This window comes from Macrosteles quadrilineatus, unplaced genomic scaffold, assembly GCF_028750875.1.
Source record: "Macrosteles quadrilineatus isolate MER2022 unplaced genomic scaffold, UCM_ALF_1.0 Scaffold_8__2_contigs__length_117827958, whole genome shotgun sequence".
Classification (NCBI taxonomy): Eukaryota; Metazoa; Arthropoda; class Insecta; order Hemiptera; family Cicadellidae; genus Macrosteles; species Macrosteles quadrilineatus.
The window spans coordinates 3,334,484-3,352,853 of NW_026542601.1; the positions used below are offsets into that span (position 1 = coordinate 3,334,484).

The window sequence follows — 18,370 nt, forward strand, 5'->3', positions numbered from 1 at the left end:
CCTACATCACGGACCTGTTTCCTTACCTTCCCATAGGATTTTAGAATTGCAGATACTTTAATCTAATCATCATAAACAGTTCCCGCACTCAGGATAGCTCGCATTGACTACTTCCTTCACCACTTCCTACGTCGCGGACCTGTTTCCTTACCTTCCCATAGCATTTTAGGATTGCAGATACCTTACCATCCTTATGGAACAGCTGTAGCCACTTTTATTGTTAGTTCTGTCTGGTTTTCTGTAGATGTCGTGTTTTTTTTACAATTTGTTTCTATTATTTTAGGGTTAGTTTCTCATTATTTGTGTCTCACTGTTTGGTAGTGAACGAGTTATCGTTTATGATTGAATAGTATTATTTGGTTAAACGAGGTTTTAAATTACTGAAATAACAAGAAACAAATTGTAAACAAAGCACGACATCTACAGGAAACCGGACAGAACTAACAATAAAATTTGCTTCAGCTGTTCCATAAGGATGGGAAATCTACCTAAATCTAATCGTCATAACAGATCCCACACTCCGCACTGCTAAGTTAGTCTTTACTACAATGTATTGAGTAAGTTTCAGTATAATCATTGCTCAATAGTAACAAGTGATGTTTTTTTGCTTTTGTACTGTATTTTGTAATTTCTAGTATACTGTGGGTAGTTGCCTTTATGAACACATGTGTTACAGCTTACAAGTCTTTTGTTTACTTTTTCCTTGTTATTTAATTCAACCAACATGGTTACTTAGCAACCCATAAGACTAATGTTAAAAATATGTGACTTTCAGTTTTATTTTTCTACGTAGTTAGATTTTTGTTGGCAGTTCTAACTGCAGTAAACTCGTTTTTAGGCCAAAAATAAACCATCTACAACATTAAAAAAAAATCGTCGGAGCCGTTTTCGAGATCTTTCTGCAAGCAAGCAAGCATACATATGTATGTAACCTACATAAAGCTATGTAGCCTACATAAAGCAAACATTGCTCGTATTAGAGTATAGGATTTGACCAGTTATAATAATATAATCCTATATATTTTGGTCAAAGAACCTTTTGGTGAAATACCAAATAATTGGCTTTCATTTAAGCTATTTGTTATTCAAATCGGACGAGTTTCAAGCAATTGCAAGGAGAAAACAACCAACATAACAATAATTTTTCATAAGGTTTTTCGATTATTAAAAATCAATAGCTCCAGTATTGTTTATGTCTTTTATATGTCTTAGACTAAAAAAATTGGTAAATTTAAACTTAGGCTTTAATTTGAGTTATTGATTGTTTGAATCAGTTAAGATCAAGAAACCTACTGTATTACTTTAAAAAACTATAAATACTATTATTTCTTGGATAGCCTATTATCACTGCGGAGCAGCATGGGTCCTCTAGTCTTATTGATTTATCTGTCGTTTAGAAAATATTAAACCGTTCCGGGACTTTTGGGACAGTCTGTATATACAAATTTGAACAAATAGGCTAGTGTTTTTGGCCTCTAGGGACATGGAAATGAAAAAGTAAATTGGTCCCGGGCCTAGGTCTTACCATGAAACCTACGGTAATAGCTACTTCCCCTAGAGGGAAATTCGCTAAAAGGACTGTGTGTCACCCTTTTACAGTACTGTACGCTGTAACAATCAAATAATATAAAAAGTAATTATTTAACTGAATTTTACCATTTTAAAACTTGTAAAAAAAAAAACAAGTTACGTCTTTGTAAATCTATCTCTTTATCACACACATTACAGATAGGGCCTATGTTAAAAAAATTCCTTCACCACATAGCAGTCAACTATGGATGACACAAGGCCCCTTTTAGGCACTGAGGATAGTACCGCGCCACGAAAACCCCACGTCTGCAAAACTCGCATGCGGTTTGGGAGCATATCACTGGTAGCAGTGACAGTTGTTGCACCACAGTGCATTTGAAAGCTACCAAAAGACCAAATGTACCTAAAGCCGAAAAAAAAACTGCGTTTCCTATGTCTCCCACACTGGACTTGCAAACCGCAACTATAGAGCAACTGCAGTGCATAAAAGCATCCAGTTGAGTAAATGTTCTTATAGAAACGCAGTGGCTGCCTCAGTGCAGCAACCACGTGCCTTAGGGTTTTTGTCAAGGACCAGCGTCAACTACAGTTGACAATGGGTCTGGACTCACTGGACCGACGTCAAGTATTTTGTTGATGTCAAAAAGCGTAACTTACACTTTATGGTTTGTGACACATGTAGGCTAGCCTACAGTTTATTTTATCGACTTAGTTGTTAGTTGTACTTAGGTCTAATGTTATAGTGGAATAAGGAATGGAATAATGCCTAAATATTCTGTTGATGTGGTTTTTTTTTTTTTTACATCTCGATTAGGTCTCAATGCGTTAGTTGACCCAGTCCTTTTCAAAATAGTTAGTGTGTGTTTATTATAATATTTTTGTGTTTTATATTATGGATAAAGATTGACAGGTACTTTCCTGTTTAAGTGAACATTCATTATAATCAATGATTTCTTTTCGATATAGGCCTATAGGCCTAGGTATTGAATTTTTCTATCTGATATATTGATAATAACAAGAATTGAAACATATTAGCTGACAACTTTGATAAGGATGAATAAATAATAAATATTGATCAGTATCAACTAAAAATTTAAAAATATTTTAGCCTATATACAAATGAAACTGTTCTAAACTAACCTAAACAACCAAACTTGCTATAGGCCTAACATTTCAAAATTCCGTTTGATAGCCTATTCCCTTTATGCATCTTCTGTTATCAAACAAAATTTCGGAACCGGTTACTTAGCCTACAGCAAGTTTGGTTAGTTATGTTAGGTTAGTTTAGAATAGGTCTTTCCTAATTCAATAGGCCTATATAGGATTAGGAATATTAAGGAATTTATTTTTGCCTATAAACTAAGTTAGTTTTTAATTTGTGGTACCGGTAGGCTAATTTAAATGCGTTTAAAGGTAATAAATCAGAAGGAATACGGATCATGAAGTAAAACAAAAATATCAATATAGGCTATCAAAAAGAAATCATCGATAATAATGAATGTTCTCTTTAACATACTTTATACGTAACTAACCAAACCTAACCAACCAAACTTGATATATCAAATGAAGTAATCTATATAGCCTACCTAATCTATCGATCAATATAGGTAGGCCTATATTTAACTTATTTGATTGTATTTAGCCCCACTTATGAAAGTCTACCCAATTTAATTTTGTTTTCCTATTTCATAAAAACAAATATTAAGTTATTCGCAGAAGATATGCGTCCGGTCCGGCATGGGACGTGGATTAGGCATCCGGTAGTTACTGTCATAACCTAACCTAACCAAGCAAACTTGTTGATAATGAAAAAATTGAGTGAAGGTTATCTTCTGTTCATAAAATAAAATTATAAATGCCAAAAATTCTAACAAAAGATGTACAGTTTAGAAGAAATGGCATTCAAAGCAAAATCTTTTGACAAAAAGTTTAAGTTAGGTACCGATGAGATTCGATTCAGGTACCTACCTCTTGCATATCAGCCAAGCACTCTATCCACTACACCACAAACACCGATGGCTAAACATCAATCGTTGAGGTAATTGCGTTCTGGGCCCCCACAACCCGGTGACGTCACTGCCGAATGCCTAATCCACGTCCGGTTACCGGATGCGTATTCTCTGTGTGAGTTATTTCAACCCTACTTGTTTAGAAAAACAAATAACTTAAATAGGTTTGGTCTGTGGATTAGTTTTAATTCAATAAGCTTGGTCCAAAAGGGAAATCTGGCCTTTAGGTTAGGGTAATGACTAAAGTTTGGTGTCAACTGTATTTGACGATCGGTAACAGACTAACTTATACAGAATAAACCAACGTCTTTTTTTAGAAATGTTAAGCTAGCCTAACTTATCTTACTTGTTATTAAGTTAGGCCTGTCACACATCCTAACTGCCGCAGCACTGTGTAAAATATTCTTCTTAAAAAGATCGGTACCTTCCTGTTAAAGGGAACATTCGTTATTATCGATGATTTTTATCTTGATATATCGATATTTAACAAATTGAAACATATCAGCTGACAACTACGATAAATAAATATAGGCTGGTTCAGTATCAACAAAGGAGGTAATTTGGCTGCACTTTACTTTAGGTCCTACACTCATTCGAATGAAAATATCGATTATTCGATTTATTTATTTATTATTATTTATTTATTAAACACCAACGGCAAACACCATTTTACATTAAGTAGTTACAAAAAATATTATAAAGATATAATAATTAACAGAGGAGTAACAATGCATAAAAAAATATAACAATGTATAAAAAATATAACAATAACAAAACATAACAATGAATATATCAATAACAAGAATACAAACAAAATAGATAACAAATATTAACATGGGAAAAAATCTACAACAAAGGAATAACAACAACAATGCTTTTATGGTGCACCCTCAAGGATGCTGTCAGCCGCAGAACGCCGAACCACCCCCAAGGAGGCAGTTAAAAGGTCCACAGAGCTGCTTATCACATTCCCGAGGCGCATGATCCGGGGAATGGGACTAGATCTGGCGTAGTTGGTCCCAGTATGGTCCAGTTCAAATACACGCTGATGTCTCGTGATTCTCGAAGGAACATGGAAGTTTATCCTTTCCAGCAAGAAGGGGCAGTTGACTTGGTTATTTATCAGTTTGTAGAGAAAGGTCACATCAGCCACTCGCCTTCTGTTTTCAAGACTCGGAATGTCATAGATATTAGAGAGCTCATCTACCCGGACGTCACGAAAGTCAAGTCCAGCACGACATCCCAGGAACCTGATGAAGCGTCTTTGTACCGACTGAAGATGGTAAATATGGCCAAGATGGTATGGTGACCAAACCAAGGAAGCATACTCGAGAAGCTGCAGGATGAGAGACTTGTATAGGATAATACAGGCATGGTTGCTCAAACCATGTCTAGCAGAGCGGAATACCAAACCGAGCATACGAGAGGCCCTGGTGCAGATTTGGTTTATGTGGGGTCCAAACTCGAATGAGGAGTCAATTAGAACACCAAGATCCTTGATGGTATTGCATCTCTCAACCCGGTTGCCATCAAGAGAGTAGTCAGCTAACACTGTATTTAATTTCCTGCTGAACGTGATCAATTTGGTTTTTGTGGGATTCACAGCCATGTCATTGGAGAGGCACTAGCCAAATACGTCATCGAGGGCGTCCTGCAAGGACTGGCAGTCATGATGTGATGCAACTTCGACGAGTAGCTTAATGTCATCCGCAAATAGAAGAAATGGGACTTTGATGACCTTCTTAATGTCATTAATAAAGATGGAAAACAAGAACGGTCCAAGATGAGACCCCTGAGGAACACCAGAACTTGCAGCGAAGAAAGAAGAGACTTCAGAACCAAGGCGTACAGCAAGCCGTCGATTGGTAAGGTAGCTCTTAAACCATTGTAGAATCCTTCCAGTGAACCCATAGCCTTGGAGCTTTGCAAGCAGATGACTATGATTTATCTTGTCAAAGGCTTTACTAAAGTCAATGTAAATGGCGTCAACTTGATTTCTTCGACCAAAGGCTTCCAACACCAGACACTGGAGAGATAAAAGATTCGTCACAGTGGAGCGACCAGAGGTAAAGCCATGCTGCTCATCAATTATGATATGTTTAAATAAAGGCTGTACGATGTCTAAAATAAGCCCTTCAAAAATTTTACTGAGGACGGACTGGATTACTATGGGCCTGTAATTTGTAACATCGCAACGATCACCGGATTTGAAGATTGGAACCACATAACCATATTTCAGTGTGGAGGGAAAAGTGCCTGTAGACAAACTAAGGTTAAATAGGAAATGGAGCTGATGTACCAGCTCAGAGTGGCAGAATTTGAGTACTCCAGGCGTGATGTTGTCAGGTCCACTACCCTTGGTGGGGTCCAAGTGAAGAAGCTTCTTATTGATATCTTCTAGGGAGATAGCACAATCTGAGATGGTGAATGGAGTATCGAATGAAGGTACTGGCAGCTCATCAAGGGACGCATGAGAGTAGACGGACGAGAAATATTCGGCAAACAGTTCACACATCTCTTGTGGGTGGGAAACCTCAGTTGGACCATGTTTAAGGGAGCAGGGCATGGAAGATGTTCGATTGAGATTCTTCACAAAACTCCAGAAGATCTTGACATTAGTGGAAATGGTAGTATTAACATGGTTGACGTAGCTCAAACGACAATCCCTGGATACAGCCCTGCATCGGTCCCGAATGACGCTAAAGTTGTGGTAGTCAATCAAGTTGAGAGATATCTTATATTTCTTGTGAAGCGTCTTCTTCAGAATAACAAGTTCCCTAAGCTCTTTGGAGAACCATTTTGGAAAGACGGAGGGACTGACAGACTTCCAAGGAGAGTGAGATTTGATGAGTTCGCTGAGTTGACTGCAAAAAGTGGAAATTGAAGATTGACATCGCTGCAATCATAGTCGAGCTGAATGGCTCCGTCCTGGAGGTCAATTTTAACCTTTTCAATGTCACATCTTCGAATGTTCCTGATGAAAGTAGGGTGCTTTGGGCGCTCGATCGATGGTTCAATATCTGCAGAAACACACAAGCTAGGATGGCAGGGTTCTTGGGCAAGGAGGGGGTCATTAGCATCGATTGTTTCATTCGATATATCGTTTGGTTAGTTAGGTAAGGTTAACCTAACCTAACTAACCAAACGATATATCGAATGAAACAAGATATCGATCAATACGGTAGAACCTCTTTAATCCGAACTAATTGGGACCGGGGGTAGTTTGGACTATTGAATAGTTCGGATTACAGAACATATTGTTGTTTTTACATAACAATAGCTAGGGAAATGTGGAAAATGCTTTATAAAGTAAAATACAGTGTTTATTTAATACAGTAGTAAACATTGGGAATAAACAGTACGGTACTGTACATTACAGTTGAAATAATTACGGTGCGTATATCAATAAATACAGTACGGTATACAATAAAGAACTACTGTACTGTGTATAGAATACAGCAATGAGGCGTTCGGATTAGTGGACGTTCGGATTACAGGGGTTCGGATTAAAGAGGTTCTACTGTATTTTCATTCGAATGAGTGTAGGACCTAAAGTAAAGTGCAGCTGGTAAGTTTTAAAAAAATATTTAAATGAAACTGTTCTTAACTAACCTAACAAAACTAACAGTACTTTCCTGTTAAAGGGAACATTCATTATTATCGATGATTTTTTTCTCTCGATATATCGATATTTTTGATTTTCGATCCAAAACAACAACAACAAATTGACAACTGATCTTGTTTAGGTTAAAATAGTCCATTATATGGATTAAGAAATGGAACTTTTCTAAGCTAACCTAACATAACCAACCAAACTTGCTGTACGATTTAAAAATTCTGTTTGATAACAGAAAAGGCAAGTTTAACACTGAGTTTTTAAATGTTACACGTTACACAGCAAGTTTGGTTAGTTATGTTAGGTTATTTTTTTAGAACAGTTTCATTACATTATTGTTTGTTGATACTGAACAATATTTGTCGTAGTTGTTAGCTGATGTTTCAATTTGTTAGGCTGCACTTTACTTGACGTCCTACACTCATTCGATTGTTTTTTCGATTCGATATTTTCATTCGATATATCGTTTGGTTAGTTAGGTTAGGTTAACCTTACCTAACTAACCAAACGATATATCGAATGAAGCAATCGATTAATCGATATATCGATCGATATTTTCATTCAAATGAGTGTAGGACGTCAAGTAAAGTGCAGCCATTTGTTAATATTGATATATCAAGAAACAAATCATTGATAATAATGAATGTTCCCTTTAACAGGAAAGTACCAAACTAACCAACTCGCTGTAACATTTAAAAATTCTGTTTAATATTCTCTACTTGCCTTTTCTGTTATGAAACGGACTGGTTGGTTATGTTAGGTTAGCTTATAGAACAGTTTAGTTTCTTAATCCATATAATAGACTATATTTTAGCCTAAACAAGATCAGTTGTCAATTTGTAATTAATTGTAAAGGAAAACAAAAATAGGCCTACTGATAAGAATCGAAAAAATCATTGATATTAATAAATGTTCCCTTTAAAAACAGGAAAGTACCAAAAGATCCAAGGCTTATGTAAAATGTTCGGCTGCACTTTACTTTAGGTCCTACACTCAATCGAATGAAAATATCGATCGACATATTGATTAATCGATTGTTTCATTCGATATATCATTTGGTTAGTCGAATGATTGTAGGACCTAAAGTAAAGTGCAGCCAAATGTTCATATTAAAAAACATAACTTACAATCAAAATTCTAAGGTATCTTAAGCCTACGGTATCGCCTAAAAATGGAACCCGATGATACAATAAGTAGGAGCACAACAATCGGGTAGACTTCCATATCTGTTGGCACAAACAACCGAATGAAATTGTTGATCGATATATTGATTATTCGATATGTAGCCTATGTAGGCCTATCGGTAATGTATGATGAATGTATCGATGATTGATATATCAATTATTTCATTCAGTAACTTAGGCTAACTTATATCAAGTTTGGTTAATTAGGTTAACCTAACCTAACTAAACTTAATCAAATGAAATCATCGATATATCGAGCAGTCTATACCGTAAATTGATATTTTTCATTCGAGCGAGTGTAGGACGTAAACTTAAGTGCAGCCTAAGTTTACAGCAGCTTAGGTTCGAACAATAATATTTCATCCGATAAAATATCATAGGCTAAGGCTAAATTGGCTGCGGGACTGCACCCTGAAGATAGGGTAGGTAACCTACCACAACACGTAGGCCTAAGCCTATAGGTACCTAATAACTTAGCTAGATGAACGTTAAATACATTACCTTTCTAGGCCTAGATAGGCTATTAACTTACCTATCTTTGTTTTTTTACTTGCTAGGGAGGCCTACGTTCTATGTCAGTGAATAATGCATAAAATCAGATTATTAGTTAGACAAACAAAAGTAGGCCTAACTTGAAAGTATATTTGTAATGCAGCATTAGTAACACCAGCAAAAGATTTTAACATAACACTCACTGATATGCCATAAGATAGCTTAGCCTTTGTCAACAGACACACTTGACACATACACTTCACATGACACAGCACTTTCTCGCTTGAGTTTATATTTTGAAATTCCCCTGTCCGTCTCACCACCAGCCTTTTTCCACTGGCTTGGTTTTAAGGGATCAATGTAGACATATGGGCCCAACTTTATGTCAACTCCAATGTCTTGATCTTCACTTATTGGTTCTTAGCCTAGGCCTAGTCCTTTCTTTGTTATATTGACCCTCGGCCTCAACAGCATTAGGCTATTATAAGTAGGCTAGGCCATTAGCTGTTCAAAGCAGTAGCAGGCTACCATTTTATTAGCCTATTACCGTGCAATAGCCTAATTAGTGAAGTGCCTATAAGCTGGGTTGTCACATAGTCAACTTACAGTTCGATAAGACTAATTAAAATGTGTCAATAGGTACTACTTAGGCAAAATCCTGAAAATGGCCTTCCTGTTGTTGTTCTTGCGTCCATTGATACACGCGTCAACAACTATATAAGATACTTACAGGTACTAAGTTTACTTGTTGCGTTGGTGTAGCCTAGAAAAAGTCAATTCGTCAATTGTTGTAGGTTAAACCACAGATAAAACATACTCGTTAAAGTGTTTAGGCTGAGTAGCTTGAGATTTGATTTAATAAGACACTGGTCAGTGGTCACTCACTGATTTGCATTCTTTTAAACATCGATTCGATACTACTAACTTAACACTTTAACCTCAAAGTAAAAGTCTGTTGTCTCCTAGTAGTCCAATCATATAAGGAATTTCCCGGGAAAAAATTCCCGAAGATTTTTTCTCAGTGGTTTCTTATGTATTTTTTGACGCTGAATCCGATTTTAAACTTTGCCACCTCGCCAGAGGTGAGCTAACTTCAGAAATCGCAAAAAACTAATAAAATACTGTACTTTGTTTTACTTTTTTGCATATAACTCACAAACGGAGTATTTTTTTGCAATAACTGTCATTTACTAAATTAAAGTACACTAAATTTCCTACAATATACGTATAATAACTTTATTTCTACGATGTTCCAAACTGACGCTAGAGCGCGCTCAAAATTCATTATTTTCTTTTACTAATGGAAAACGTAGAAAACACCATTATAAATCCTTGGATTAGACACCCAACGAACTGATGAATATTGATTATTTTATAATTATATGATACCATTTAGTGGTAAAAAAATGTAAGTGATGTTTATAGTCGGTAACCATAGCATAGCAATAAATAAATAACGAAACAATTTTCAATTTAAACTAGAGGACCCATGCTGCTCCGCAGCGTTAAAATAAATATAATATCCGAGAAATAATCAAATTTATAATTTCTGATTGAACAATACAGTATCTCAATTACTTAAATAAAAGAAAGTTCTTAGACCAAAATATATACAGTACGATTATATATTTACAACTGGTGAAATACATCTTAAATTGATGTAAGAATACGAAAATAATCAAATTATGTTTTTAGTGGAGTAAAATAGTAGATAAATATATGCCGATGCATGATGTGAATTATTTGCGTGTATGGCATCAATTTGTGACCTAAATCATTAAAATCAGTCAGGTAGAAGAGCCAAATGAACTCGGAAAAGAGAAACCAAATTTATCTCCCATAAGAAATGCATGGAGAGCAAATTTCTTTTACATATAAGCTGAGTGGGATTATAGATAAATATATGCCGGTGCTTGATGGCTAATCTGTGCTTGCATACCTTCAGTTTGAGACCCTAATCATGAAAATCGGTCGGGCAGAAGACCAAACGAACTCGGCAAAGAGAAACCAAATTTATCTCCCATAAGAAATACACGGAGAGCAAATTTCGTTTACGTATAACCTGAGTGGGATTATAGATAAATACATGCCGATGCATGATGGCAAATCTGTGCGTACATACCTTCAATTTGAGACCTAAATCATGTTAATCGGTCGGGTAGAAGAGCCAAACGTAGTCGGAAAAGAAAAACCATGTTTTTTTATATAAGATACCTTTGAAAATTATTAATATAAATCAATGTGTCAATTCTAACTATAGTTTACTATGCTGAGGCTGCAGTATAGATACCATTTTCCCTATATATGTACATTATATTGATAGTATCTTTATAAAATGTAGACACTATATACAGAAAATAGACAGAGATGTTGACTGAAATGCTATAGACGAGCTTCTATTTATTAAATTAACATGTACAACTATAACTTTTATTTTCCTATTTTCTCTTCACTTGTCATCTTTATTTTCTTGACTGGCTAGGGGTCCTCGGATGTGGGCTGAGCTTTTGAGATGGATGTTCTGTAGAAGGACCTGGGATGTTGTCCACCAAGAGTCTCTCCCCTGCCTCGGTAATTTCGTTTGTTGTTGAATTGGGATTAGAAAACCGGCAATGATAGGTATAGAGGTCGTTTCGTTAGTCTTATAACTGTCTTATGACTCGACGTCCGCTCTATTCCAACAAGGTAAAGTAAAGGCACTAAAGACAGTAAATAAAATAAAGACGGCAAGTGAGGTGAAAATAGGAAAATAAAAGCTATGGTTGTACATGTTAATTTAATAAATAGAAGCTCATCTACAGCATTTCAGTCAACACCCCCTGTATATTTTCTGTATATAGTGTGTCCATTTATAATTATACTATCTATATAATGTACATATATGGAGAAAATGGTATCCATACTGCAGCCCCAGCACATTAAACTATATTTTTAGTCGACCCTATGATTTATTTATAATAATAATTTTCAAATGTATTTAAATTGAAAATTGTTTTCTTATTTTTTTATGCTGTGGTTACCGACTATAAACTTCACTTACACTTTTTTACCACTAAATGTGACCTAATGATACCATATAATTATAAAATAATCAAAATTCATCAAATAGAGCTCGTTGGGTGACTAATCCGAAGATTTATAATGGTGTTTCCTACGTTTTCCAATAGGTAAAAGAAAATGATGAATTTTGAGCGTCCTCTAGCGTCAGTTTGGAACATCGTAGAAATAAAGTTAATATACGTATATTGTAGGGAATTTAGTGTACTTTAATTTAGTAAATTACAGTTATTGCAAAAAAATACTCCGTTTGTGAGTTATATGCAAAAAAGTAAAACAAAGTACAGTATTTTATTAGTTTTTTGCGATTTCTGAAGTTAGCTCACCTCTGGCGAGGTGGCAAAGTTTAAAATCGGATTCAGCGTCAAAAAATACATAAGAAACCACTGAGAAAAAAACTTCGGGAATTTTTTCCTGAAAACATCATCTTTTTTTCCTCATATGCTTGGACTATAGCAGACTGCAGTTATTTCCTGATTCTGACTTCTGCTCTGCAGAGTGCAGGCAGACTACGAATTCCTGCTGAAGATATAATTTGAAAAGCACTTTAAGAAATAATACATTATTTTATTATTGGCTTAAAAGCAGGCCTAAGGGGTACAGTTTCTTAACTGGGCTTGGGCTTGGGCTAATGGCTATGCTAATATCGATTGAAACTATCAAACTATCGATTCGATTACGATTAGTAACTTAAACCTTCAACGGTCAACGGCTTCGTCGACCGTAGCGTCGTGTAGTCGGACCAAACAATCGTAACCTCTAAACATGTAAAAATGTATTCTTTCATTAGAAATTCGATTGCAATAAATTTCTATATTAGATTATATTTTTTTAACCACTACCAGTTATATATTTTTTTAAAGTATTCTAGAAGTTGTTATAATGTGAATACCGTACAACTGTTACTCTTACTCTATGAATAAAAGAGTTCATTGGCTAGTAGTTCTCTGTGTCTAAAGTAATCGACAAAATTGTTGCTCGTAAAATGTAAACAAAAAAATAGAAGAAAAAGGTAGCTCTTAATGTTATTCTTATGGGACAAAATTAAAATGGTTATTTAACGATATTTATTTATTTCAGCAAAAATTATCTCCAATAAACAATCCCACGCAAGCTAATATACTATAAAATCTTTGTGCAAAACATCAAGTTGATATACATAGTCATTGTCGAGTTATCGTTGTGCAATGAGATGCATTTTGTCATGTATGAGAATTCACTTCGTTCATTCAATTAAATATACTCTTTACACATTTTCGGTTTTTCCAAGCTCAGTTGCAAAAGAAACCTTTAGAGTCCTTGGAGCCTAGACGTTCTAACTCTTAAAACAATTAATTGCGACAAAGAAAATTTCTAATACAACAGTTTACTAGATATTTTAGCGGCTCTATGAAATTAACAAAATTAACATTACTCTTATGGCGGGCCAATCCAAGATGGCCGCTAGCTTAAAGGACTCCCTCGGAGAACAATTCAAAACTACAAAGAACATTATAATCTCACAGTATACTAAATATTTAATTATAATCACTTTGGTGTTAGAAAAACTTTTTCGGGCGATAAATAACTCTTCAGCAGCTGTTTAAATTAATCCAAGATGTCCGCAAGCCTCGAAGGACTCTTAAACCAGCCCGTATTCACTATATGAGTAAATATTTGTGCGTTAAAGACAAGAAAGATACGTCCTGAACTGGGATCCTGGAATTAAATACGAACTTCATGTGTTGTGGCTCGGTATAAAAGTGGTTTACACTGCTCAGGAGAGCACATTATACAAACATAAGATGTAAATTTAGATTTTAACCTTTCTCTTGGTGTAGGATCCTACTTACTCCTTTTGAGCTCCAGTGTTTTACATAATTCAAATTGACTCCGAGATGACTACCATAAAGTACCCAAGTGTATAACATCTTTGAAAACACAGACTTCTTTAGAATATAGATGTATTACAATTTTTGTAAGCAAATTAAGTTTTTTTTTTAATTTTTTTCGTATAGCCTCTGGATACTGATTTTTCAAAAAAGGTCTACTGCAATGCATATGAATACAGCTTGTATAGACCTATTAAATATAATATAATGCTTTAAGTAAATAAGTGAACGGATGATTTTTGGACCTAGTGATGTAAAAACCTGCTCCAAATGACAATGACAGCTGGCATGGACATCAATACGTAGCTTTCAGCCTCCAGTCAATGTTTGTAAAACGGCTAAAACATCATAGTGTTGTGAAAAATAATGTATAAAATACATTCAAATTTCCGTGATTCCTTCCAAATATATAAGTGAAATTTGATTTGAAAATTCACCAAATTGTGTATAAAAAAACCTGATGGGATATCTTTTTAAGTTCAAATAAATTACCATCCTCGTTTTCTCGAAATACCCTTTAAGCTTTATCATTCTTTGAAAGGCCATTTCGTTGACTCCGTACTCCGAAGTAATCGCATTCACATACTACCTGTAGGTAGGGATTTTTTCCCTACAGATAACATAGATGAATGAGACTACACGTTTTATTCAGTTTATAAGTTTTTCATCAAATGATAGTTGACGAGTAGATAAAACTTGGGTGGAACAAGTGGCCGTAGTCAAACAATTCGAGTAAAAATAAAAATTAATTTACAGCATCAATTTTTCGATCAACACTTTAAAAAATTAAATTTAGCTTTGAATTGAATATATGATTGCCAGGTCTACTTCATAAAATCATAACATTGTTGATATTATAAACTGTTAAAATATGTTCATTAAATCTGCAACGTTAGGCTTAGCAAACTTCTAGTAACGGTTATGTTTTATTCATGAAATGGCCAAAGTTAGGGTAAAATGTTTTTATGGATGCCAAGGTTCTAAAGTTGTGTATTTATATCTTAACTTTTACCAAACCCTTAAGTCCCTAACGTCCTTTTAAATCAATTAAAATATAATTAGGTCTTAACTAAAACCCCCTTCATATTATGATTTCGTAAATAACTGTTGTAGTGTGGTAGATTATGGGAAGTGGAAAATCATACCAATTGGAACTAGAGGGTTATTTAAATGTAGTTAATTATAATTTTTTCACTCGGGTGTAGGCCTACTAGTTTATTCATTGGCATACAAATTAAACAGGTTCTTCAAGTCAAATAAAGTTCTATCCTGAAATTATATAAGTGAGTCTACCATCAAATACTTGTAATCTGTAAAATGTAATACATCATTGCAGAACAATTTGCCATGAAACTTAATTGATTGTATTTCAAGGTAAAGATTATAATGTGTCAAAAGCAAAAATCCTTATGGCCCAAAAGCATTTTAAATGTCTTCTCTTATAGCCCAAGAAAATATCACAGATCTACTAAAGCTATATTATTTACCATTCTTTATAAATATGCATTCAGGGATGGATTTGCAAATTGCGTTTAAAATAAATTGACGTATAGACCTGAAAATTTTATACATGCATATTTTTAAACCATTACTATTTACAAAAACCATCATTACATTATCAAAAGAATTTGTTAGTTATTCGACGAAAGGAATAAAAAACTTCAAGACAAAGTGAAAGTAAGGAAACTTTAAATGGTAAATTGATAATTTTGGGTTATAGTTTCAGATTTAACAAAACTGTTTTGACAAATTTATACTCAAACCATTAATTATTATTAAATCACTTCCAAACGGAATCTTAAAGCAGTTCTAGGAAAGACATAAACTACATAATTGATGACCTATCAGGATGTTGTCTTTGCTTCAGCTATCACGATCTTTAATGATCCTTGTACGACGTGCTTCCAATTCAATAATTACAAACACATTTCATCCCCTTTTCTTCTGTACTTCATTGTCTTAGTGATTGAGAAATGTTTTTAATACGTTGAAATAATAAATCTACGACATTATACAACACTGTGTGCATGCTTTCTTCTCACACAAGAATGACAAAATTACATTAACAACCTAATTTATGGGTTTAAGGCTATGAGAGTTTCAAATTGAAACACTTATTGTGTATTATATTAATTTTGCGTATTTTAGTTACATATAATACGAAAAAAAAATCCATAAACCCTGAATTAATGTAAATTGAAGTATAACTTGTTTTTTGAGAATTCTTTTTGTTGATACATATCCATAAAATAAAAGGGGTAAAATTAAAATTACTCTCTTACTTAGTGAAATAAGTAAACGTAAGACCTAAATTCACATTCAACCCTTGCCCCTGTGTAATAACTTAAGAACATGTGGGTTTGAGAAGAGGAGAGGCACACAGAACCACCTCTGCATATTGAAACTTTTTGCTAGCTACGTGAATGTAAAAGAATAAAATTTAATTGTAAAGGTGAGTTTTACTATGAAATAAAGTTTATCATTATAAACCTTAAATTTGTTTATATGCTGGAATACAAAATCCTTATCACCCTTAATTATGTAAAACTAGTCAAATAGACGTTTCTATTTTTGTATGCATTGATTATCTTTTAACTCTAAAGATGTATCCAAAACATATATGGCACAAGTGTGATTTTGATTACCTAATGAAGAAATATCGACTGCTCCCTTAAGTAGAGTTTATAAGCGCACTAACGTCATTTTAAATTATCTAGAAAAATTGTGGCAGTTACAACGACTGAAAGATCGAGAGGTCCTTGAAGAAAATAAACTAAGAGAATGTGAGCCTCTCGAGAAGTGGAAATAAACTAATAATGCAATCGGTAACTTTTCTTAAGTTATTGCAAACTTTGTTTTAATATAACCCCATGTAAACAATAGTGATGTTTACATTTTAATTATGATTATGATTATGAGGAAGATTCTTACTATCACAATTGTAATATTTTGTGGTGTTTTCTTATTTATCAAATCTATACATGCTATAATTTAGTCATTTTTTACCTTCAATGTTGAGTTGCACATTACAGACATCGTTTTCCAAGCTTGGGAGAACTATCAAATCAAAGAGATGGATGCACCTACCCTTAGGCTTCAAACAAATTCGTACCCAACCTATTAGTGATAGTTGTAATTAATTACATCGTCATTAAAAATCCATCAGTGTTTTCTGGGGATATTATTAGCGTTTACATCTTTGTTTGGACATTAAGCTTACATTACATTTTAATATTGGCCATTATAGCATTTTTCATCAAATGTATGGTTAAAATTTTAAAGGATTAATTTCGGATTACTATTAGTATTTTTTAGTAATTAATTACAATGTAAAATCTTATAGCCTAGATATATATTTTTTTAGTAATTATTATGTACAATGATAAAGCCTACATATTTTTTTGTAATTATTATGTGATATGTTGTAGCCTACTTTTTTTATTATTATGTAAAATTTAATAGCCTTTATATATTTTCTAGTAATTATTATGTGATATGTTATAGCCTACATATATTTTCTACGATTTGTTTATTTTGCCAATCGTACATGGTTCCTCGTCATGTCCTAATTAAAACTGTAAATATTACTAAAAAACACAAACAAAATGTACATAACTTAATATAAATGAATTTAAGAAATATAATTTTTAAATAAAAATAAATAGTAATAAATTATAATAAATAATGAATTATAAATCATGAATTATAAATAAATTTAATTTAAATAAATTGTATATGAATTTAATTTACTAATTTATTTAAACACCTTATATATAAATAATTAGTTAATTCTACAAACTACAAAATGTCTTAATCCCTCACACCGAAGGGAGTTTAAGAGTTTTAACGTCCATTTAACACCTACTTAATGCTTCTCGTAAAGCTATAACAAGTTCAAAACACATCCATCTAAACTTTTGCTACATGGGACTTTTATCGCTAAAGCTCTAATCGTTTCATGGAACGTGATACACATTTCATACTTCCCTTATTACTTAAGCCGTGAAATGCTTTACTGCAGCCACTGTTCACATTCTGGCTTTGATTTAAAATGTCTCCATTTATTACTTGGACCGGACCTAGTCCAGTATATTTAAGCGAAGATCTATTACAGGGTGACTGTAAAGTCAAAATGTTGGTCTTATAATACGGCTACGCAAACATCTTATAGTTTACAGACTAAAATTTAAATAAATAATCTTATTATATTTGATAAAATTTTTAAAATAACCATACTATGAAGTTCTGGACGGACGGACTTTTCTGACACCCTAAATAAATATAAATGTATACCAGTTTTTTGAAGCAGTTATTTTTGCTTCCTTGTTTTCATATTTTGTTAACCAAAAGATTACGGTTCACCCTTTAGTAATACTGAATTTTATATTTACAAACAATCGTAAATTTACTTTTCTCCCAATTAATATTTTGCCGTGTATTTTTCTCTTTCATCAACAGTGTGTAATATGTTATTTCAATGTATAAACTGCATACATGAATAATTTCCTTTTTAAAACTGTTGCAAAAGGAATAAAATTAAATTTCCAATTTAATTTATACCTTATCAATAAATATTTATTTTAAAATTGGTTTTGTATATAACACAATCGT

General features: G+C 33.6%; 2 protein-coding genes across 2 annotated transcripts in view; one reads left to right on the forward strand and one right to left on the reverse strand.

Moving 5' to 3' along the window:
* Window positions 1-4,416: 4,416 nt before the first annotated feature.
* Window positions 4,417-5,148, reverse strand: LOC128999482 (uncharacterized). The gene has a single exon (XM_054426034.1). The coding sequence runs from the start codon at window positions 5,146-5,148 to the stop codon at window positions 4,417-4,419; it is 732 nt and encodes a 243-aa protein (XP_054282009.1).
* Window positions 5,149-6,177: 1,029 nt separating this feature from the next.
* The window catches only part of LOC128999486 (regucalcin-like), a 76,289-nt gene continuing 64,096 nt past the window's right edge, over window positions 6,178-18,370 (forward strand). The window contains exon 1 of the mRNA XM_054426038.1: window positions 6,178-6,375. Coding sequence (XP_054282013.1) covers window positions 6,178-6,375 — 198 coding nt within the window. The remainder of the gene's footprint in view (window positions 6,376-18,370) is intronic.